The following is a 24,863-nucleotide window of genomic DNA, read 5'->3' as shown; positions in this document are numbered from 1 at the left end:
AGATGGAGAAAGGCCACATCTGCTGACACTCATTCTCAATTGCTTTCATTTGTAATGCACCAAAACCACAGCTCCCTATCCATATCCATGTTCCACAGACCTTACCATGGTTCCCCTTGGACATTTCACATGTCCTGGTTCAGTCCATTGACAGCACTTCAACCCCAGTATACCACATCTTTCCAGTTCACTCTATTCTATTCATGCCTTTTACCTTCCTGCATGTTCAGGCCCTGATCGCTCAAAATTTTTTTTGCTCCATCCTTCCATTTCCAATATGGTTTCCAGCTTCTCCTTGTTCCCTTCACCTCTGACACATATATCCTTTTTGTCAACCATTCCTCATTCCTTCTCTCTATATGTCCAAACCATTTCAACACACTCTCTCCTACTCTCTCAGCCACACTCTATATCTCTCTTACACTTTCATTACCTACTTGATCAAACCACCTATCACCACATATTGTCCTCAAACATTTCATTTCCAACACATCCACCCTCCTCCGCACAACCCTATCTATAGCCCATGCCTCACAACCATATGATGTTGTTGGAACTACTATTTCTTCAGACATACCCATATTTGCTCATCGAGATAACGTTCTCTCTTTCCACAATTTCTTCACCTCTCCCAGAACCTTCCACCCGTCCCTGACCCTGTGACTCGCTTCCACTTCCATGGTTCCATTTATTTCCAGGTCCACTTCCAGATATCTAAAACACTTCTCTTCCTCCAGTTTTTCTCCATTCAAACTTACCTTCCAACTAACTTGTCACTTAACCCTGCTGAGCCTAATAACCTTTCTCTCATTTACATTTCCTGTCAACTTCCTACCTTCACACTCTTTTCCAAACTCAGTCACTGACTTCTAGAGTTTCTCACTCGAATCAGCCACCAGGGCTGTATCATTGGGAAACAACAACTGACTCACTTTCCGGGCCCTCTTATCCTGAACGGACTGCATACTCACTCCTCTCTCCAAAACTGTTGCATTTACCTCCCTAACCACCCCATCCATAAACAAATTGAATAACCATGGTGACATCACACACCCCTGCTGCAGACCGTCCTTTACTGGGAACCATTCACTTTCCTCTCTTCCTATTCATATAATTTCCTTACACCCTTGATAAAACTTTCACTGCTTGTACTCCCACACCATGTATTCTCCATGAATTATACAAAGCATCTCTATTAATTCTATCATATGCCTTCTCCAGATCCATAAATGTCACATAAAATCCATCTGTTTTCTAAGTATTTCTTATGCGCATTTTTCAAAGCAAACCCATGATCCACACATTTCCATTCACCTTACTGAATACCCCATGCCCCCTGATTATACTCTCAACTGACATATTACTAACTTTTGCATTTAAGTATGTGCTTAAGGAAATTCTTAAAGCTAGAAAATTCACAGAAATAGTTATTGCATTCTTACAAAAAAAAAATCATCAATATGAAAGCTGGACATGTTTAGAGTACATTTTCTGATTATTCAAAAAAAAAAAAAATTTAGCATGCTTCTTAAAAAGCAGTTTTGTCAAACCATGTTTGTTTTCTCACCTCTTTTTAGTTCATGGTAATGGTGCTTATGTACTAGTTCCTTCATTATAGATGTCACAAATACATTTATATACTCTTCTGTATTCTGATTGTGCAATTTTGTTTCCTAGTTTGTTGAAATTGTTTACCTTGATGTTACTAAATATGCCTCCTCACAGGCTTGGTTTCCTCTCTTACCCTTTTATTTCTTCACTAACCACTTATTGTAATTAAATATGAGCACATAATGATCATCCTTTACCCAGAGGGGTATATGATGTTTCCTAGTACCATCCTTTGTGTGCAGAGATAAGATCAAGCAATTTTGGCATAATGTCTCCTGGGACACCAATTTACTGACAAGATGTTTGGTATTTTCCTGAACACAATCTAAGAATTTGATTATTGATAATTCTCTCTTCTCATGGAAATTCTTGATCCTAGTTTCTTAATTGTGGAGATCCCTCATTAGCAAACCTTTAAAGCTGTGCTCAAGAAATTTCTTTCTTGTACTTCCTCTTGGCTGTGCCTTAATTTTTTCATTACATATCTTGTTCAGGCTCATTGAATGTGTTCAAAGGATTCTTTATTTTCAAAACTTTTATAGATTATCCTAGTGTCACTTTTCCCATTGTGTTTTTTGCCATCATCATTTTTTGTTGACAAAGATAGCCTTTTTATCTTTTGCATGAAAACAGATTTAGCAAGTTTATGAAGGGTAGGTTACTAGGGAATCCTTTCTTGGAAATTGGATATTCCTACCCTTTCTTAGTTTGTAGGGTTTGGTTATCTAGTTCTTATAGGTTCATTCACACACCTCAGGTAAATGAGAATGGAGTTAAAGACAACAGATCATTCACTAGCAATCTAAATAGATATTAGTAGACCCTACTTCTTGAGAGTTTAAGTGTAAGGAGGTTACTAATAATTCATATCCATCAGGGGAGAATTCTTTGTCTTCAATGGGTATGAACGACCACCAGAGGTGAAACCAAGACAATGGAAGCAGCAGAACTTCCACTATGACAACGTAATGGCTGCCATGTTAACCCTCTTTGCTGTCCAGACAGGCGAGGGATGGCCACAGTAAGTCATAGCCTTATTTTCCTTTTGAAGGATATGAAATACCTATTTCATGATTACTGAAATAGAGATATGCTTTCAGAATAGATATATTTTAGCACCATTTTTCTTTACATTCCCTAGAAAATGCTTGAATTAGGGAGGGCAGCTTCCTTACTTTGTGGAAACATTTTGTATGAAAATGATATCAATGCAGACATCATTTTACATGTCTGAAATTTTAGAAATAACAATGTTTATATATTTACATTCATACCCAGATAATGAATTATTTCAAATAAAGAAATTGGTATCAGTAGATGAATACATACAGTCAACAAGAAAGGATCAGTACACTTGTTTTGGCTTACAGATTTGAAACACTGGACAAAGAGCTTTTATGTTCTCCTGGGTATTATCATGTATTGTTATGCCTGCTCTCCGTATTTGGTGATGATGCTATCAAGATAGGAGAGTTATCGAGTACAACCGGAGGTTGAAGAAACTTCCTTGAATAGTATTTCAAGATACTTTTATGTCCTTGTTATTTGCTATCTTTTATATTGAGAACTTTGTGTTTTGTTAGTAAACTATATCTGCATATATAATATTTATGCATAAAACAATGAATGATAGATTTGTGCGCAGGAGGATGGATGTGCTGGAAATGAGATGTTTGAGGACAATGTGTGGTGTGAGGTGGTTTGATCGAGTAAGTAACGTAAGGGTAAGAGAGATGTGTGGAAATAAAAAGAGCGTGGTTGAGAGAGCAGAAGAGGGTGTTTTGAAATGGTTTGGGCACATGGAGAGAATGAGTGAGGAAAGATTGACCAAGAGGATATATGTGTCGGAGGTGGAGGGAACGAGGAGAAGAGGGAGACCAAATTGGAGGTGGAAAGATGGAGTGAAAAAGATTTTGTGTGATCGGGGCCTGAACATGCAGGAGGGTGAAAGGAGGGCAAGGAATAGAGTGAATTGGAGCGATGTGGTATACAGGGTTTGACGTGCTGTCAGTGGATTGAATCAAGGCATGTGAAGCGTCTGGGGTAAACCATGGAAAGCTGTGTAGGTATGTATATTTGCGTGTGTGGACGTGTGTATGTACATGTGTATGGGGGGGGGTTGGGCCATTTCTTTCGTCTGTTTCCTTGCGCTACCTCGCAAACGCGGGAGACAGCGACAAAGTATAAAAAAAAAAAAAAAAAAAAAAAAAAACAATGAATGCATTCAAAAACTGAAAAGAAATTTACAACAATATATAAAATATGCAGAAAATATGGCAGAGGACAAAAACTCACCTTTCAAAATAAATCTTTGTTGATGATACTTCATTCTAATCATTGTTCTTCATTTAGATTTCATGTGGTCAATTATTTTCTTTAAATTTGATCTCTGTATGTGCATGTTGAAGAATGTAAAGGCTAGAACAGTCATATGCAACTTAGTCTTTGAAGGAAAAGACTAAATTTGTGAGATAAGGGTGAAGGGGAACAGATTTTGAATGGTCAGACCTCAATATGCAGGAGGATAAGTGTGCAATAGATAGAATGAATTAGAGTGATGCTATACACAGGTGTCAACACACTGTAGATAGACTAAAGCAGCATGTGGAGTAGCCTGGGTAAACCATGAAAAGGTCTGTGTTGCATGGTTGTGAATAGGGTGAGTGTGGTTTTGGTACATTACTCATGACAGCTAAGGAATGGATGTGAGTGAATGAGGCCTTTTCTTTGTCCATTTTTGGTGCTACTTTGCTGACGTGAGAAGCAGCAGACAAGAATGAAAGAAATAAGAAATACAGTAAACCCTTGATTTGATGGACCCGATGTAATGGGTTTCAGATTTAACAGACAAATGATGATATGGTACAGAAATCAATTATAATTTAAAAAGTTAAAAGAGAATTGAAAAATCTTAAATGCATCACCATGCACATTTCATATTGCACTTGATTTTCGTAGCGTGGGGTAGACTCATTTTGTTTCAGTCTGTCTGCCTCAAGCTGTCATGCAGTCAGGTTGTATACAGAGTGTTTCTGTTATTTAAGAATTGTGACTTTATTTTTTGAATAATTTTATAATCCTTACAATTCAGAATGGCATTAAGTGATTGTAAGAGTTGCAATGAAAGCAGGTAATCCATCCTCGCTTTATTATAAGGAAGGATCCTTTCACAGGAGAGGGGTGGCATCACTTCTATCTCAGTCTGACTCCAACTGCATGGCAAGTGTTCCCATGCTGCTTGGTGCCTCCCGCCCAACTTTTGTACCACACACTAAACCCTACAGTGATAGAGAAGTTAAAAGAAAGCATGTGAACTTAAATGTGAAGCAGAAATAAGTTACATTTGATTTAATAGACTTTCGGCATTAACAGACACCCCTTCCTCCAATTAGTCTGTTGAATTGAGGGTTTACTTTATTTTTTCTTTCTTTCATACTACTCGCCATTTCCCGCGATAGCGAGGTAGCGTTAAGAACAGAGTACATGGCCTTTGAGGGAATATCCTCACCTGGCCCCATTCTCTGTTCCTTCTTTTGTAAAATTAAAAAAAAAAAAAAAAACAAGAGGGGAGGATTTCCATCCCCCCCACTCCCATCCCTTTTAGTGGCTTCTACGACACGCAGGGAATACGTGGAAAGAAAGTATTCTTTCTCCTCCATCCCCAGGGGTAATATATATATATATATATATATATATATATATATATATATATATATATATATATATATATATATATATTGTTAGTACTCCTGAAACAGGAATTGTGGGAGTATGTGATAGAATGTAAGAAAGTAAATTCTCGATTAATATGGGTAAAACTGAAAGTTGATGGAGAGTGATGGGTGATTATTGGTGCATATGCACCTGGGCATGAGAAGAAAGATCATGAGAGGCAAGTGTTTTGGGAGCAGCTGAATGAGTGTGTTAGTGGTTTTGATGCACGAGACCGGGTTATAGTGATGGGTGATTTGAATGCAAAGGTGAGTAATGTGGCAGTTGAGGGAATAATTGGTATACATGGGGTGTTCAGTGTTGTAAATGGAAATGGTGAAGAGCTTGTAGATTTATGTGCTGAAAAAGGACTGGTGATTGGGAATACCTGGTTTAAGAAACGAGATATACATAAGTATACGTATGTAAGTAGGAGAGATGGCCAGAGAGCGTTATTGGATTAAGTGTTAATTGACAGGCACGCGAAAGAGAGACTTTTGGATGTTAATGTGCTGAGAGGTGCAACTGGAGGGATGTCTGATCATTATCTTGTGGAGGCTAAGGTGAAGATTTGTATGGGTTTTCAGAAAAGAAGAGTGAATGTTGGGGTGAAGAGGGTGGTGAGATTAAGTGAGCTTGGGAAGGAGACTTGTGTGAGGAAGTACCAAGAGAGACTGAGTACAGAATGGAAAAAGGTGAGAACAATGGAAGTAAGGGGATTGGGGGAGGAATGGGATGTATTTAGGGAATCAGTGATGGATTGCGCAAAAGATGCTTGTGGCATGAGAAGAGTGGGAGGTGGGCTGATTAGAAAGGGTAGTGAGTGGTGAGATGAAGAAGTAAGATTATTAGTGAAAGAGAAGAGAGAGGCATTTGGATGATTTTTGCAGGGAAAAAATGCAATTGAGTGGGAGATGTATAAAAGAAAGAGACAGGAGGTCAAGAGAAAGGTGCAAGAGGTATAAAAGAGGGCAAATGAGAGTTGGGGTGAGAGAGTATCATTAAATTTTAGGGAGAATAAAAAGATGTTCTGGAAGGAGGTATATAAAGTGCGTAAGACAAGGGAGCAAATGGGAACTTCAGTGAAGGGCGCAAGTGGGGAGGTGATAACAAGTAGTGGTGATGTGAGATGGAGATGGAGTGAGTATTTTGAAGGTTTGTTGAATGTGTTTGATGATAGAGTGGCAGATATAGGGTGTTTTGGTCGAGGTGGTGTGCAAAGTGAGAGGGTTAGGGAAAATGATTTGGTAAACAGAGAAGAGGTAGTAAAAGCTTTGTGGAAGATGAAAGCCGGCAAGGCAGCAGGTTTGGATGGTATTGCAGTGGAATTTATTAAAAAAGGGGGTGACTGTATTATTGACTGGTTGGTAAGGTTATTTGATGTATGTATGACTCATGGTGAGGTGCCTGAGGATTGGCGGAATGCGTGCATAGTGCCATTGTACAAAGGCAAAGGGGATAAGAGTGAGTGCTCAAATTTCAGAGGTATAAGTTTGTTGAGTATTCCTGGTAAATTATATGTGAGGGTATTGATTGAGAGGGTGAAGGCATGTACAGAGCATCAGATTGGGGAAGAGCAGTGTGGTTTCAGAAGTGGTAGAGGATGTGTGGATCAGGTGTTTGCTTTGAAGAATGTATGTGAGAAATACTTAGAAAAGCAAATGGATTTGTATGTAGCATTTATGGATCTGGAGAAGGCATATGATAGAGTTGATAGAGATGCTTTGTGGAAGGTATTAAGAATATATGGTGTGGGAGGCAAGTTGTTAGAAGCAGTGAAAAGTTTTTATCGAGGATGTAAGGCATGTGTACGTGTAGGAAGAGAGGAAAGTGATTGGTTCTCAGTGAATGTAGGTTTGCGGCAGGGGTGTGTGATGTCTCCATGGTTGTTTAATTTGTTTATGGATGGGGTTGTTAGGGAGGTAAATGCAAGGGTTTTGGAAAGAGGGGCAAGTATGAAGTCTGTTGTGGATGAGAGAGCTTGGGAAGTGAGTCAGTTGTTGTTCGCTGATGATACAGCACTGGTGGCTGATTCATGTGAGAAACTGCAGAAGCTGGTGACTGAGTTTGGAAAAGTGTGTGAAAGAAGGAAGTTAAGAGTAAATGTGAATAAGAGCAAGGTAATTAGGTACAGTAGGGTTGAGGGTCAAGTCAATTGGGAGGTAAGTTTGAATGGAGAAAAACTGGAGGAAGTAAAGTGTTTTAGATATCTGGGAGTGGATCTGGCAGCGGATGGATCCATGGAAGCGGAAGTGGATCATAGGGTGGGGGAGGGGGCGAAAATCCTTGGAGCCTTAAAGAATGTGTGGAAGTCGAGAACGTCATCTCGGAAAGCAAAAATGGGTATGTTTGAAGGAATAGTGGTTCCAACAATGTTGTATGGTTGCGAGGCGTGGGCTATGGATAGAGTTGTGCGCAGGAGGATGGATGTGCTGGAAATGAGATGTTTGAGGACAATGTGTGGTGTGAGGTGGTTTGATCGAGTAAGTAATGTAAGGGTAAGAGAGATGTGTGGAAATAAAAAGAGCGTGGTTGAGAGAGCAGAAGAGGGTGTTTTGAAATGGTTTGGGCACATGGAGAGAATGAGTGAGGAAAGACTGACCAAGAGGTGGAGGAAATGAGAAGAGGGAGACCAAATTGGAGGTGGAAAGATGGAGTGAAAAAGATTTTGAGTGATCGGGGCCTGAACATGCAGGAGGGTGAAAGGCGGGCAAGGAATAGAGTGAATTGGATCGATGTGGTACAACTCTATCCATAGCCCACGCCTCGCAACCATACAACATTGTTGGAACCACTATTCCTTCAAACATACCCATTTTTGCATTCCGAGATAATGTTCTCGACTTCCACACATTCTTCAAGGCCCCCAGAATTTTCGCCCCCTCCCCCACCCTATGATCCACTTCTGCTTCCATGGTTCCATCCGCTGCCAGATCCACTCCCAGATATCTAAAACACTTCAAGTGTTTTGGGAGCAGCTGAATGAGTGTGTTAGTGGTTTTGATGCACGAGACCGGGTTATAGTGATGGGTGATTTGAATGCAAAGGTGAGTAATGTGGCAGTTGAGGGAATAATTGGTATACATGGGGTGTTCAGTGTTGTAAATGGAAATGGTGAAGAGCTTGTAGATTTATGTGCTGAAAAAGGACTGATGATTGGGAATACCTGGTTTAAAAAGCGAGATATACATAAGTATACTTATGTAAGTAGGAGAGATGGCCAGAGAGCGTTATTGGATTAAGTGTTAATTGACAGGCGTGCGAAATAGACTTTTGGATGTTAATGTGCTGAGAGGTGCAACTGGAGGGATGTCTGATCATTATCTTGTGGAGGCTAAGGTGAAGATTTGTATGGGTTTTCAGAAAAGAAGAGTGAATGTTGGGGTGAAGAGGGTGGTGAGAGTAAGTGAGCTTGAGAAGGAGACCTGTGTGAGGAAGTACCAGGAGAGACTGAGTACAAAGTGGAAAAAGGTGAGAACAATGGAGGCAAGGGGAGTGGGGGAGGAATGGGATGATTTAGGGAATCAGTGATGGATTGCGCAAAAGATGCTTGTGGCATGAGAAGAGTGGGAGGTGGGTTGATTAGAAAGGGTAGTGAGTGGTGGGATGAAGAAGTAAGAGTATTAGTGAAAGAGAAGAGAGAGGCATTTGGACAATTTTTGCAGGGAAAAAATGCAATTGAGTGGGAGATGTATAAAAGAAAGAGACAGGAGGTCAAGAGAAAGGTGCAAGAGGTGAAAAAAAGGGCAAATGAGAGTTGGGGTGAGAGAGTATCATTAAATTTTAGGGAGAATAAAAAGATGTTCTGGAAGGAGGTAAATAAAGTGCGTAAGACAAGGGAGCAAATGGGAACTTCAGTGAAGGGCGCAAATGGGGAGGTGATAACAAGTAGTGGTGATGTGAGATGGAGATGGAGTGAGTATTTTGAAGGTTTGTTGAATGTGTTTGATGATAGAGTGGCAGATATAGGGTGTTTTGGTCGAGGTGGTGTGCAAAGTGAGAGGGTTAGGGAAAATGATTTGGTAAACAGAGAAGAGGTAGTGAAAGCTTTGCGGAAGATGAAAGCCGGCAAGGCAGCAGATTTGGATGGTATTGCAGTGGAATTTATTAAAAAAGGGGGTGACTGTATTGTTGACTGGTTGGTAAGGTTATTTAATGTATGTATGACTCATGGTGAGGTGCCTGAGGATTGGCGGAATGCGTGCATAGTGCCATTGTACAAAGGCAAAGGGGATAAGAGTGAGTGCTCAAATTACAGAGGTATAAGTTTGTTGAGTATTCCTGGTAAATTATATGGGAGGGTATTGATTGAGAGGGTGAAGGCATGTACAGAGCATCAGATTGGGGAAGAGCATTGTGGTTTCAGAAGTGGTAGAGGATGTGTGGATCAGGTGTTTGCTTTGAAGAATGTATGTGAGAAATACTTAGAAAAGCAAATGGATTTGTATGTAGCATTTATGGATCTGGAGAAGGCATATGATAGAGTTGATAGAGATGCTCTGTGGAAGGTATTAAGAATATATGGTGTGGGAGGCAAGTTGTTAGAAGCAGTGAAAAGTTTTTATCGAGGATGTAAGGCATGTGTACGTGTAGGAAGAGAGGAAAGTGATTGGTTCTTGGTGAATGTAGGTTTGCAGCAGGGGTGTGTGACGTCTCCATGGTTGTTTAATTTGTTTATGGATGGGGTTGTTAGGGAGGTAAATGCAAGAGTTTTGGAAAGAGGGGCAAGTATGAAGTCTGTTGGGGATGAGAGAGCTTGGGAAGTGAGTCAGTTGTTGTTCGCTGATGATACAGCGCTGGTGGCTGATTCATGTGAGAAACTGCAGAAGCTGGTGACTGAGTTTGGTAAAGTGTGTGGAAGAAGAAAGTTAAGAGTAAATGTGAATAAGAGCAAGGTTATTAGGTACAGTAGGGTTGAGGGTCAAGTCAATTGGGAGGTGAGTTTGAATGGAGAAAAACTGAAGGAAGTGAAGTGTTTTAGATATATATATATATATATATATATATATATATATATATATATATATATATATATATATATATATATATATCTTTCTTCTTTCAAACTATTTGCCAATTCCTCTGTTAGCGAGGTACCATTAAGAACAGAGGACTGGGTCTTTGAGGGAATATCCTCACTTGGCCCCCTTCTCTGTTCCTTCTTTTGGAAAATTAAAAAAAACGAGAGGGGAGGTTTTCCAGCCCCCCGCTCCCTCCCCTTTGTGCCGCCTTCTATGACACGCAGGGAATACGTGGGAAGTATTCTTTCTCTTCTATCCCCAGGGATATATATATCTTCTGCAGTTTCTCACATGAATCAGCCACCAGCACTGTATCATCAGCGAACAACAACTGACTCACTTCCCAAGCTCTCTCATCCACAACAGACTTCATACTTGCCCCTCTTTCCAAAACTCTTGCATTCACCTCCCTAACAACCCCATCCATAAACAAATTAAACAACCATGGAGACATCACACACCCCTGCCGCAAACCTACATTCACTGAGAACCAATCACTTTCCTCTCTTCCTACACGTACACATGCCTTACATCCTCGATAAAAACTTTTCACTGCTTCTAACAACATGCCTCCCACACCATATGTTCTTTATACCTTCCACAGAGCATCTCGATCAACTCTATCATATGCCTTCTCCAGATCCATAAATGCTACATACAAATCCATTTGCCTTTGTACAATGGCACTATGCATGCATTCTGCCAATCCTTAGGCACCTCACCATGAGTCATACATACATCAAATAACCTTACCAACCAGTCAATAATACAGTCACCCCCTTTTTTAATAAATTCCACTGCAATACCATCCAAACCTGCTGCCTTGCCGGCTTTCATCTTCCGCAAAGCTTTTACTACCTCTTCTCTGTTTACCAAATCATTTTCCCTAACCCTCTCACTTTGCACACCACCTCGACCAAAACACCCTATATCTGCCATATATCTGTATATATATATATATATATATATATATATATATATATATATTATTATTATATTATTATACTTTGTCGCTGTCTCCCGCGTTTGCGAGGTAGCGCAAGGAAACAGACGAAAGAAATGGCCCAACCCCCCCCATACACATGTATATACATACGTCCACACACGCAAATATACATACCTACACAGCTTTCCATGGTTTACCCCAGACGCTTCATATGCCTTGATTCAATCCACTGACAGCACGTCAACCCCGGTATACCACATCACTCCAATTCACTCTATTCCTTGCCCTCCTTTCACCCTCCTGCATGTTCAGGCCCCGATCACACAAAATCTTTTTCACTCCATCTTTCCACCTCCAATTTGGTCTCCCTCTTCTCCTCGTTCCCTCCACCTCCGACACATATATCCTCTTGGTCAATCTTTCCTCACTCATTCTCTCCATGTGCCCAAACCACTTCAAAACACCCTCTTCTGCTCTCTCAACCACGCTCTTTTTATTTCCACACATCTCTCTTACCCTTACGTTACTCACTCGATCAAACCACCTCACACCACACATTGTCCTCAAACATCTCATTTCCAGCACATCCATCCTCCTGCGCACAACTCTATCCATAGCCCACGCCTCGCAACCATACAACATTGTTGGAACCACTATTCCTTCAAACATACCCATTTTTGCTTTCCGAGATAATGTTCTCGACTTCCACACATTCTTCAAGGCCCCCAGAATTTTCGCCCCCTCCCCCACCCTATGATCCACTTCCGCTTCCATGGTTCCATCCGCTGCCAGATCCACTCCCAGATATCTAAAACACTTCACTTCCTCCAGTTTTTCTCCATTCAAACTCACCTCCCAATTGACTTGACCCTCAACCCTACTGTACCTAATAACCTTGCTCTTATTCACATTTACTCTTAACTTTCTTCTTCCACACACTTTACCAAACTCAGTCACCAGCTTCTGCAGTTTCTCACATGAATCAGCCACCAGCGCTGTATCATCAGCGAACAACAACTGACTCACTTCCCAAGCTCTCTCATCCCCAACAGACTTCATACTTGCCCCTCTTTCCAAAACTCTTGCATTTACCTCCCTAACAACCCCATCCATAAACAAATTAAACAACCATGGAGACATCACACACCCCTGCCGCAAACCTACATTCACTGAGAACCGATCACTTTCCTCTCTTCCTACACGTACACAAGCCTTACATCCTCGATACTTAGAAAAGCAAATGGATTTGTATGTAGCATTTATGGATCTGGAGAAGGCATATGATAGAGTTGATAGAGATGCTCTGTGGAAGATATTAAGAATATATGGTGTGGGAGGCAAGTTGTTAGAAGCAGTGAAAAGTTTTTATCGAGGATGTAAGGCATGTGTACGTGTAGGAAGAGAGGAAAGTGATCGGTTCTCAGTGAATGTAGGTTTGCGGCAGGGGTGTGTGATGTCTCCATGGTTGTTTAATTTGTTTATGGATGGGGTTGTTAGGGAGGTGAATGCAAGAGTTTTGGAAAGAGGGGCAAGTATGAAGTCTGTTGTGGATGAGAGAGCTTGAGAAGTGAATCAGTTGTTGTTTGCTGAAGATACAGCAATGGTGGCTGATTCATGTGAGAAACTGCAGAAGCTGGTGACTGAGTTTGGTAAAGTGTGTGAAAGAAGAAAGTTAAGAGTAAATGTGAATAAGAGCAAGGTTATTAGGTACAGTAGGGTTGAGGGTCAAATCAATTGGGAGGTAAGTATGAATGGAGAAAAACTGGAGGAAGTAAAGTGTTTTAGATATCTGGGAGTGGATCTGGCAGCGGATGGAACCATGGAAGCGGAAGTGAATCATAGGGTGGGGGAGGGGGCGAAAATCCTGGGAGCCTTGAAGAATGTGTGGAAATCGAGAACATTATCTCGGAAAGCAAAAATGGGTATGTTTGAAGGAATAGTGGTTCCAACAATGTTGTATGGTTGCGAGGCGTGGGCTATGGATAGAGTTGTGCACAGGAGGGTGGATGTGCTGGAAATGAGATGTTTGAGGACAATGTGTGGTGTGAGGTGGTTTGATCGAGTAAGTAATGTAAAGGTAAGAGAGATGTGTGGAAATAAAAAGAGCGTGGTTGAGAGAGCAGAAGAGGGTGTTTTGAAATGGTTTGGGCACATGGAGAGAATGAGTGAGGAAAGATTGACCAAGAGGATATATGTGTTGGAGGTGGAGGGAACGAGGAGAGGTGGGAGACCAAATTGGAGGTGGAAAGATGGAGTGAAAAAGATTTTGTGTGATCGGGGCCTGAACATGCAGGAGGGTGAAAGGCGTGCAAGGAATAGAGTGAATTGGATCGATGTGGTATACCAGGGTTGACGTACTGTCAGTGGATTGAATCAGGGCATGTGAAGCATCTGGGGTAAACAATGGAAAGTTGTGTGGGGCCTGAATATGGAAAGGGAGCTGTGGTTTCGGGCATTATTGCATGACAGCTAGAGACTGAGTGTGAACGAATGGGGCCTTTTTGTCTTTTCCTAGTGCTACCTCGCACACCTGAGGGGGGAGGGGGATGGTATTCCATGTGTGGCGAGGTGGCGATGGGAATGAATAAAGGCATACAGTGTGAATTGTGTGCATGGGTATATATGTATGTGTCTGTGTGTGTATATATATGTGTACATTGAGATGTATAGGTATGTATATTTGTGTGTGTGGACGTGTATGTATATGCATTGTGTATGGGGGTGCGTTGTTCCATTTCTTTCGTCTGTTTCCTTGCGCTACCTCGCAAACGCGGGAGACAGCGACAAAGCAAAATAAATAAATAAATAAATATATATTTATCCCTGGGGATAGGGGAGAAAGAATACTTCCCACGTACTCCCTGCGTGTCGTAGAAGGCCACTAAAAGGGGAGGGAGCGGGGGGCTGGAAATCATCCCCTCTCGTTTTTTTTTATTTTCCAAAAGGAGGAACAGAGGGGGGCCAGGTGAGGATATTCCACAAAGGCCCAGTCCTCTGTTCTTAATGCTACCCTTGCTAATGCAGGAAATGGCGAATAGTTTAAAAGAAAAAAAGAAAGATATATATATATATATATATATATATATATATATATATATATATATATATATATATATATATATATATCTTTTTTCTTTTCTTTTAAACTATCTGCCATTTCCCGCATTAGCGAGGTAGCGTTAAGAACAGAAGACTGGGCCTTTGTGGAATATCCTCACCTGGCCCCCCTCTGTTCCTTCTTTTGGAAAATTGAAAAAAAAAACGAGAGGGGAGGATTTCCAGCCCCCGCTCCCTTCCCTTTTAGTCGCCTTCTACGACACGCAGGGAATACGTGGGAAGTATTCTTTCTCCCCTATCCCCAGGGATAATATATATATTTATTTATTTATTTATTTTGGAAAGCTGTGTAGGTATGTATATTTGCATGTGTGGACGTATGTATATACATGTGTATGGGGGTGGGTTGGGACATTTCTTTCGTCTGTTTCCTTGCACTACCTTGCAAACGCGGGAGACAGCGACAAAGCAACCTTTAAAAGGGAGCTCAGCCATTCAATCCTTGGAGGAATATGTTGCAGCTGTAAGCGAGCTTCAGACAGAGGTACAGCTTCTGAAGGATTCCCTTCCTACAGTGTTGTACCACTCCGGCCAGCAAGCTATCACTGGATTTATAAGTGCTGCATCCCTCACTGTTGATAATGCCCATTTTGATGAACTGACTTTACATAAGGGGAATGGCCATTCGCTAGACAGCATAACCCGGGAGTTCCTACTAGATGGTGTAGATCAGAATGTACAGGAAAGTTGGCGTGCAAACTACATGGAAGTGGATGTCTTCACCACCCTTGGCAGTCCCATAACAGGAACAATCTCTGGAGTGCTAACTAGTGCTGTGTGAGGAACGTAGATGTAGACTCCTTCCCCAAGGGATAAAGCCTTGCAAGAGTGTCTCTCGATATCTCTCCTGACCATCCCGTCGTCTGGGCCCATGAACTACGGAAGAAGAGTGATGCTACTACGTTTGTGAATCGGGAACCATTGCAACACAAACCTCGCCAGGTGGTAGAGTTTCCAGCAGTGTATCGAGACAGACTTCCCCAGAACTTTTTTTTAAAGGGGAAGTAAATGTTTATAGTTGTGTTACTGGAGTGATAGTTTTCATACATGGTGTTTTGACAAGAAAATAGTGAAACTGGAGAAAAATGTAGCTTAGACATTGAAGCTTATTGATACAGAGGTTAAATTGATGAGAACTGCTATTGACGTTTGTGTAAATAAATTATACATTTCCTTTTTTCCATAGCCAGAGGTTGAACCACTATGTGACATTCATTTCAAGCTAGAAGTTGCAGTTTTCTAAATTGTTTCTTACATTTTTCATATGTATATATATGTATGTGTGTGTGTGTGTATATGTGCGTATGTATGTGTATGTGTGTGTATGTGTATATGTATATATATATGTATATTATCCCTGGGGATAGGGGTGAAAGAATACTTCCCACGTATTCCTCGCGTGTCGTAGAAAGCGACTAGAGGGGACGGGAGCGGGGGGCCAGAAATCCTCCCCTCCTTGTATTAACTTTCTAAAATGGGAAACAGAAGAAGGAGTCACGCGGGGAGTGCTCATTCTCCTCGAAGGCTCAGAGTGGGGTGCCTAAATGTGTGTGGATGTAACCAAGATGTGAAAAAAGGAGAGATAGGTAATATGTTTGAGGAAAGGAACCTGGATGTTTTGGCTCTGAGTGAAATGAAGCTCAAGGGTAAAGGGGAAGAGTGGTTTGGGAATGTCTGGGGAGTAAAGTCAGGGGTTAGTGAGAGGACAGGAGCAAGGGAAGGAGTAGCAATACTCCTGAAACAGAAGTTGTGGGAGTATGTGATAGAATGTAAGAAAGTAAATTCTCGATTAATATGGGTAAAACTGAAAGTTGAAGGAGAGAGGTGGGTGATTATTGGTGCATATGCACCTGGGCATGAGAAGAAAGATCATGAGAGGCAAGTGTTTTGGGAGCAGCTGAATGAGTGTGTTAGTGGTTTTGATGCATGAGACCGGGTTATAGTGATGGGTGATTTGAATGCAAAGGTGAGTAATGTGGCAGTTGAGGGAATAATTGGTATACATGGGGTGTTCAGTGTTGTAAATGGAAATGGTGAAGAGCTTGTAGATTTATGTGCTGAAAAAGGACTGATGATTGGGAATACCTGGTTTAAAAAGCGAGATATACATAAGTATACTTATGTAAGTAGGAGAGATGGCCAGAGAGTGTTATTGGACTACGTGTTAATTGACAGGCGTGCGAAATAGACTTTTGGATGTTAATGTGCTGAGAGGTGCAACTGGAGGGATGTCTGATCATTATCTTGTGGAGGCTAAGGTGAAGATTTGTATGGGTTTTCAGAAAAGAAGAGTGAATGTTGGGGTGAAGAGGGTGGTGAGAGTAAGTGAGCTTGAGAAGGAGACCTGTGTGAGGAAGTACCAGGAGAGACTGAGTACAGAATGGAAAAAGGTGAGAACAATGGAAGTAAGGGGAGTGGGGGAGGAATGGGATGTATTTAGGGAATCAGTGATGGATTGCGCAAAAGATACTTGTGGCATGAGAAGAGTGGGAGGTGGGTTGATTAGAAAGGGTAGTGAGTGGTGGGATGAAGAAGTAAGAGTATTAGTGAAAGAGAAGAGAGAGGCATTTGGACGATTTTTGCAGGGAAAAAATGCAATTGAGTGGGAGATGTATAAAAGAAAGAGACAGGAGGTCAAGAGAAAGGTGCAAGAGGTGAAAAAAAGGGCAAATGAGAGTTGGGGTGAGAGAGTATCATTAAATTTTAGGGAGAATAAAAAGATGTTCTGGAAGAAGGTAAATAAAGTGCGTAAGACAAGGGAGCAAATGGGAACTTCAGTGAAGGGCACAAATGGGGAGGTGATAACAAGTAGTGGTGATGTGAGAAGGAGATGGAGTGAGTATTTTGAAGGTTTGTTGAATGTGTTTGATGATAGAGTGGCAGATATAGGGTGTTTTGGTCGAGGTGGTGTGCAAAGTGAGAGGGTTAGGGAAAATGATTTGGTAAACAGAGAAGAGGTAGTGAAAGCTTTGCGGAAGATGAAAGCCAGCAAGGCAGCAGGTTTGGATGGTATTGCAGTGGAATTTATTAAAAAAGGGGGTGACTGTATTGTTGACTGGTTGGTAAGGTTATTTAATGTATGTATGACTCATGGTGAGGTGCCTGAGGATTGGCGGAATGCGTGCATAGTGCCATTGTACAAAGGCAAAGGGGATAAGAGTGAGTGCTCAAATTACAGAGGTATAAGTTTGTTGAGTATTCCTGGTAAATTATATGGGAGGGTATTGATTGAGAGGGTGAAGGCATGTACAGAGCATCAGATTGGGGAAGAGCAGTGTGGTTTCAGAAGTGGTAGAGGATGTGTGGATCAGGTGTTTGCTTTGAAGAATGTATGTGAGAAATACTTAGAAAAGCAAATGGATTTGTATGTAGCATTTATGGATCTGGAGAAGGCATATGATAGAGTTGATAGAGATGCTCTGTGGAAGGTATTAAGAATATATGGTGTGGGAGGAAAGTTGTTAGAAGCAGTGAAAAGTTTTTATCGAGGATGTAAGGCATGTGTACGTGTAGGAAGAGAGGAAAGTGATTGGTTCTCAGTGAATGTAGGTTTGCGGCAGGGGTGTGTGATGTCTCCATGGTTGTTTAATTTGTTTATGGATGGGGTTGTTAGGGAGGTAAATGCAAGAGTTTTGGAAAGAGGGGCAAGTATGAAGTCTGTTGGGGATGAGAGAGCTTGGGAAGTGAGTCAGTTGTTGTTCGCTGATGATACAGCGCTGGTGGCTGATTCATGTGAGAAACTGCAGAAGCTGGTGACTGAGTTTGGTAAAGTGTGTGGAAGAAGAAAGTTAAGAGTAAATGTGAATAAGAGCAAGGTTATTAGGTACAGTAGGGTTGAGGGTCAAGTCAATTGGGAGGTGAGTTTGAATGGAGAAAAACTGGAGGAAGTGAAGTGTTTTAGATATCTGGGAGTGGATCTGGCAGCGGATGGAACCATGAAAGCGGAAGTGGATCATAGGGTGGGGGAGGGGGCGAAAATTCTGGGGGCCTTGAAGAATGTGTGGAAGTCAAGAACATTATCTCGGAAAGCAAAAATGGGTATGTTTGAAGGAATAGTGGTTCCAACAATGTTGTATGGTTGCGAGGCGTGGGCTATGGATAGAGTTGTGCGCAGGAGGATGGATGTGCTGGAAATGAGATGTTTGAGGACAATGTGTGGTGTGAGGTGGTTTGATCGAGTGAGTAACGTAAGGGTAAGAGAGATGTGTGGAAATAAAAAGAGCGTGGTTGAGAGAGCAGAAGAGGGTGTTTTGAAGTGGTTTGGACACATGGAGAGAATGAGTGAGGAAAGATTGACCAAGAGGATATATGTGTCGGAGGTGGAGGGAACGAGGAGAAGAGGGAGACCAAATTGGAGGTGGAAAGATGGAGTGAAAAAGATTTTGTGTGATCGGGGCCTGGACATGCAGGAGGGTGAAAGGAGGGCAAGGAATAGAGTGAATTGGAGCGATGTGGTATACCGGGGTTGACGTGCTGTCAGTGGATTGAATCAAGGCATGTGAAGCGTCTGGGGTAAACCATGGAAAGCTGTGTAGGTATGTATATTTGCGTGTGTGGACGTATGTATATACATGTGTATGGGGGGGGTTGGGCCATTTCTTTCGTCTGTTTCCTTGCGCTACCTCGCAAACACGGGAGACAGCGACAAAGTATAATAATAATAATAATATATATATATATATATATATATATATATATATATATATATATATATATATATATATATATATATATATTTTTTTTCAAACTATTCGCCATTTCCCGCGTTAGCGAGGTAGCGTTAAGAACAGAGAACTGGGCCACTGAGGGAATATCCTCACCTGGCCCCCTTCTCTGTTCCTTCTTTTGGAAAATTAAAAAAAATTGAGAGGGGAGGATTTCCAGCCCCCCGCTCTCTCCCCTTTTAGTCGCCTTCTACGACACGCAGGGAATACGTGGGAAGTATTCTTAATCCCGTATCCCCAGGGATAATATATATATATATATATATATATATATATATATATATATATATATATATATATATATATATATATATTTTCTTTCTTTCATACTATTTGCCATTTCCCGCATTAGCGAGGTAGCGTTGAGAACAGAGGACTGGGCCCTTGAGGGAATATCCTCACCTGGGCCCCTTCTCTGTTCCCTCTTTTGGAAAATTAAAAAAAAAAGTGAGAGGGGAGGATTTCCAGCCCCCCGCTCCCTCCCCTTTTAGTCGCCTTCTACGACACGCAGGGAATCCGTGGGAAGTATTCTTTCTCCCCTATCCCCAGGGATATATATATATATATATATATATATATATATATATATATATATATATATATATATATATATATATATATATTTATTTATTTTGCTTTATTGCTGTCTCCCGCGTTAGCGAGGCAGCGCAAGGAAACAGACGAAAGAATGGCCCAACCCGCCCACATACACATGTATATACATACATGTCCACACACACACAATATACATACCTATACATCTCATTGTACACATATATATATATACACACAGACATATACATATATACACATGTGCATAATTTATACTTTCTGCCTTTATTTGTTCCCATCGCCCCCTCGCCACACATGGAATAACAACCCCCTCCCCCCTCGTGTGCGAGGTAGCGCTAGGAAAAACACCAAAGGCCCCAGTCGTTCACACTCAGTCTCCAGCTGACATGTAATAATGCACCAAAACCACAGCTCCCTTTCCACATCCAGGCCCCACACACTTTGCATGGTATACCCCAGACGCTTCACATGCCCTGGTTCAATCCAATGACAGCACGTCGACCCCAGTATACCAAATCGTTCCAATTCACTCTATTCCTTGCACGCTTTTCACCCTCCTGCATGTTCAGGCCCCGATCACTCGAAATCTTTTTCACTCCATCTTTCCACCTCCAATTTGGTCTCCCACATCTCCTCGTTCCCTCCACTTCTGACACATATATCCTCTTGGTCAATCTTTCCCCACTCATTCTCTCCATGTGACCAAACCATTTCAAAACACCCTCTTCTGCTCTCTCAACCACACTCTTTTTATTTCCACACATCTCTCTCACCCTTACATTACTTACTCGATCAAACCACCTCACACCACATATTGTCCTCAAACATCTCATTTCCAGCACATCCACTCTCCTGCGCACAACTCTATCCATAGCCCACACCTTGCAGCCATACAACATTGTTGGAACCACTATTCCTTCAAACATACCCATTTTTGCTTTCCGAGATAATGTTCTCGACTTCCAAACATTCTTCAATGCTTCCAGAATTTTCGCCCAATCCCCCACCCTATGATTCACTTCCGCTTCCATGGTTCCATCCACTGCCAGATCCACTCCCAGATATGTAAAACACTTCACTTCCTCCAGCTTTTCTCCATTCAAACTTACCTCCCAACTGACTTGACCCTCAACCCTACTGTACCTAATAACCTTGCTCTTATTCACATTTACTCTTAACTTTCTTCTTTCACACACTTTACCAAACTCAGTCACCAGCTTCTGCAGTTTCTCACATGAGTCAGCCACCAGCGCTGTATCATCAGCGAACAACAACTGACTCACTTCCCAAGCTCTCTCATCCACAACAGACTTCATACTTGCCCCTCTTTCCAAAACTCTTGCATTCACCTCCCTAACAACCCCATCCATAAACAAATTAAACAACCATGGAGACATCACACACCCCTGCCGCAAACCTACATTCACTGAGAACCAATCACTTTCCTCTCTTCCTACACGTACACATGCCTTACATCCTCAATATATATATATATATATATATATATATACACTGTATATATAGGGGAGAACAAATCCTTCCCACGCATTCCTCACGTGTCGTAGAGGGCAACTAAAGGGGATGGGAGCAGGGGGCTAGAAACTCTCCCCTCCTTGCATTTTAACTTTCTAAAAAGGGAAACAGAAGAAGGAGTCACGCGGGGAGTGCTCATCCTCCTTGAAGGCTCAGATTGGGTGTCTAAATGTGTGTGGATGTAACCAAGATGAGAAAAAAGGAGAGATAGGTAGTATGTTTGAGGAAAGGAACCTGGATGTTTTGGCTCTGAGTAAAACGAAGCTCAAGGGTAAAGGGAAAGAGTGGTTTGGAAATGTCTTGGGAGTAAAGTCAGGGATTAGTGAGAGGACAAGAGCAAGGGCAGGAGTAGCACTACTCCTGAAACAGGAGTGGTGTGATTATGTGATAGAGTGTAAGAAAGTAAACACTAGATTGATATGGGTAAAACTGAAAGTTGATTGAGAGAGATGGGTGATTATTGGTGCAGATGCACCTAGGCATGAGAAGAAAGATCATGAGAGGCAAGTGTTTTGGAAGCAGCTGAGTGAGTGTGTTAGTAGTTTTGATGCAAGAGACCGGGTTATAGTGATGGGTGATTTGAATGCAAAGGTGAGTAATGTGGCAGTTGAGGGAATAATTGGTATACATGGGGTGTTCAGTGTTGTAAATGGAAATGGTGAAGAGCTAGTAGATTTATGTGCTGAAAAAGGGTTGGTGATTGCAAATACCTGGTTTAAAAGAGAGATATACATAAGTATATGTATGTAAGTAGGAGAGATGGCCAGAGAGTGTTATTGGATTATGTGTTAATTGATAGGCGTGCGAAAGATCTTAATGTGCTGAGAGGTGCAACTGGAGGGTTGTCTTATCATTATCTTGTGGGTTGGCGAAGGTGAAGATATGCAGAGGTTTTCAAAAAAGAAGAGAGAGTGTTGGGGTGAAGAGAGTGGTGATAGTAAGTGAGCTTGGGAAGGAGACGTGTGTGAGGAAGTACCAGGAGAGACTGAGTACTAAATGGAAAAAGGTGAGAACAAAGGAGGTAAGGGGAGTGGGGGAGGAATGGGATGTATTTAGGGAAGCAGTGATGACTTGTGCAAAAAGATGCTTGTGGCATGAGTAGCATGTGAGGTGAGCAGATTAGAAAGGGTAGAGTGGTGGGATGAAGAGGTAAGATTATTAGTGAAAGAGAAGAGAGAGGCATTTGGACAATTTTAGCAGTGAAATAATGCAAATGAGTTGGAGATGTATAAAAGAAAGAGGCAAGAGGTCAAGAGAAAGGTGTAAGAGGGCAAATGATAGTTGGGGTGAGAGAGTATCATTAAATTTTGGGAGAAAAAAAGTTGTTTTGGAAGGAGGTAAATAAAGTGCATGAAATAAGGGAACAAATGGGAACATCAGTGAAGGGGGCTAATGGGGAAGTGATTGCAAATAGTGGTGATGTGAGAAGGAGATGGAGTTAGTATTTTGAAGGTTTGTTGAATGTGTTTGATGATAGAGTGGCAGATATAGGATGTTTTGGTTGAGGTGGTGGGCAGAGTTAGAGGGTTAGGGAGAATGATTTGGTAAACAGAGAAGAGGTAGTAAAAGCTTTGCATAAGATGAAAGCCGGCAAGGCAGTGGGTTTGGATGGTATTGCAGTGGAATTTATTAGAAAAGGGGGTGACTGTATTATTGACTGGTTGGTAAGGTTATTTGATGTATGTATGACTCATGATAAGGTGCCTGAGGATTGGCAGAATGCTTGCATAGTGCCCTTGTACTAAGGCTAAGGGGATAAAAGTGTGTGCTCAAATTACAGAGGTATAAGTTTGTTGAGTATTCCTGGTAAATTATATGGGAGGGTATTGATTGAGAGGGTGAAGGCATGTACAGAGCATCAGATTGGGGAAGAGCACTGTGGTTTCAGAAGTGGTAGAGGATGTGTGGATCAGTTGTTTGCTTTAAAGGATGTATGTGAGAAATTCTTAGAAAAGCAAATGGATTTATATGTAGCATTTATGGATCTGGAGAAGGCATATGATAGTGTTGGTAGAGATGCTTTGTGGAAGGTATTAAAAATATATGGCATGGGAGGCAAGTTGTTAGAAGCAGTGAAAAGTTTTTATCAAGGATGTAAGGCATGTACACGAGTAGGAAGAGAGGAAAGTGATGGGTTCTTATTAAATGTAGGTTTGCGGCAGGAGTTTGTCATGTCTCCATGGTTGTTTAATTTGTTTATGGATGGGGTTGTTAGGGAGGTGAATGCAAGAGTTTTGGAGAGAAGGGCAAGTATGCAGTCTGTTGTGGATGAGAGAGCTTGGAAAGTGAGTCAGTTGTTGTTCGCTGATGATACAGCGCTGGTGGCCGATTCGGATGAAAAACTGCAGAAGCTGGTGACTGGGTTTGGTAAAGCGTGTGAAAGAAGAAAGGTGAGAGTAAATGTGAATAAGAGCAAGGTTATTAGGTATTTTAGGGTTGAGGGTCAAGTCAGTTGGGAGGTAAGTTTGAATGGAGAAAAACTGGAGGAAGTGAAGTGTTTTAGATATCTGGGAGTGGATCTGGCAGTGGATGGAACCATGGAAGCGGAAATGAATCATTGGGTGGGGGAGGGGGCGAAAGTTCTTGGAAATGTGTGGAAGCTGAGAACGTTATCTTGGAAAGCAAAAATGGGTATGTTTGAAGGAATAGTGGTTCCAGCAATGTTATATGGTTGCGAGGCGTGGGCTATAGAAAGAGTTGTTTGGAGGAGGGTGGATGTGCTGGAAATGAGATGTTTGAGGACAATATGTGGTGTGAGGTGGTTTGATCGAGTAAGCAATGAAAGGGTAAGAGAGATGTGTGGTAATAAAAAGAGTGTGGTTGAGAGAGCAGAAGAGGATGTTTTGAAATAGTTTGGTCACATGGAGAGAATGCATGAGGAAAGATTGACCAAGAGGATATATGTGTCAGAGGTGGAGGGAACGAGGAGAAGTGGGAGACCAAATTGGAGGTGGAAAGATGGAGTGAAAAAGATTTTGAGTTATCAGGGCCTGAACATGGAGGAGGGTGAAAGGCTTGCAAGGAATAGAGTGAATTGGAACAATGTGGTATACTGGGGTCGACGTGCTGTCAATGGATTGAACCAGGGCATATGAAGTGTCTGGGGTAAACCATGGAAAGTTTTGTGTGGCCTGGATATGGAAAGGGAGCTGTGGTTTTGATGCATTATACATGACAGCTAGAGACTGAGTGTGAACGAATGTGACCTTTGTTGTCTTTTCGTAGCGCTACCTCGCGCACATGCGGGGGGTAGGGGGTGTTTATTTCATGTGTGGGGTGGTGGCGACGAGAATGAATAAGGGCAGACAGTATGAATTATGTATATGTGTATACATGTATATGTCTGTGTGTGTATATATATATGTATATGTTGAGATGTACAGGTATGTATATGTTGCCGTGTGGACATGTATGTATATACATGTCTGTTTCCTTGCACTACCTCGCTAACGCAGGAGACAGTGACAAAGTATAATATAAATATATTTTTTCATATTTTATTGCCACTTCCCACGTTAATGAAGTAGCACCAGAAACAGACAAAGAAAGGCCACATCTGCTCCCATCCATTCTTGAGCTGTTTTGTGTAATGCACCAAAACCACAGTTTCCTATCCACATCCAGGCC

General features: G+C 41.7%; 1 protein-coding gene across 4 annotated transcripts in view; it reads left to right on the top strand.

The window, feature by feature from the left end:
- The window catches only part of cac (calcium voltage-gated channel subunit cacophony), a 1,845,957-nt gene that overhangs the window by 1,077,703 nt on the left and 743,391 nt on the right, over window positions 1–24,863 (top strand). For all 4 annotated transcript variants that reach the window (XM_071696567.1, XM_071696568.1, XM_071696569.1 and 1 more), the window contains one exon: window positions 2,489–2,632. In XM_071696567.1, coding sequence (XP_071552668.1) covers window positions 2,489–2,632 — 144 coding nt within the window. The remainder of the gene's footprint in view (window positions 1–2,488; window positions 2,633–24,863) is intronic.

This window comes from Panulirus ornatus, chromosome 59, assembly GCF_036320965.1.
Source record: "Panulirus ornatus isolate Po-2019 chromosome 59, ASM3632096v1, whole genome shotgun sequence".
NCBI lineage: Eukaryota > Metazoa > Arthropoda > Malacostraca > Decapoda > Palinuridae > Panulirus > Panulirus ornatus.
This window is presented reverse-complemented; position numbering and strand designations above follow the sequence as displayed.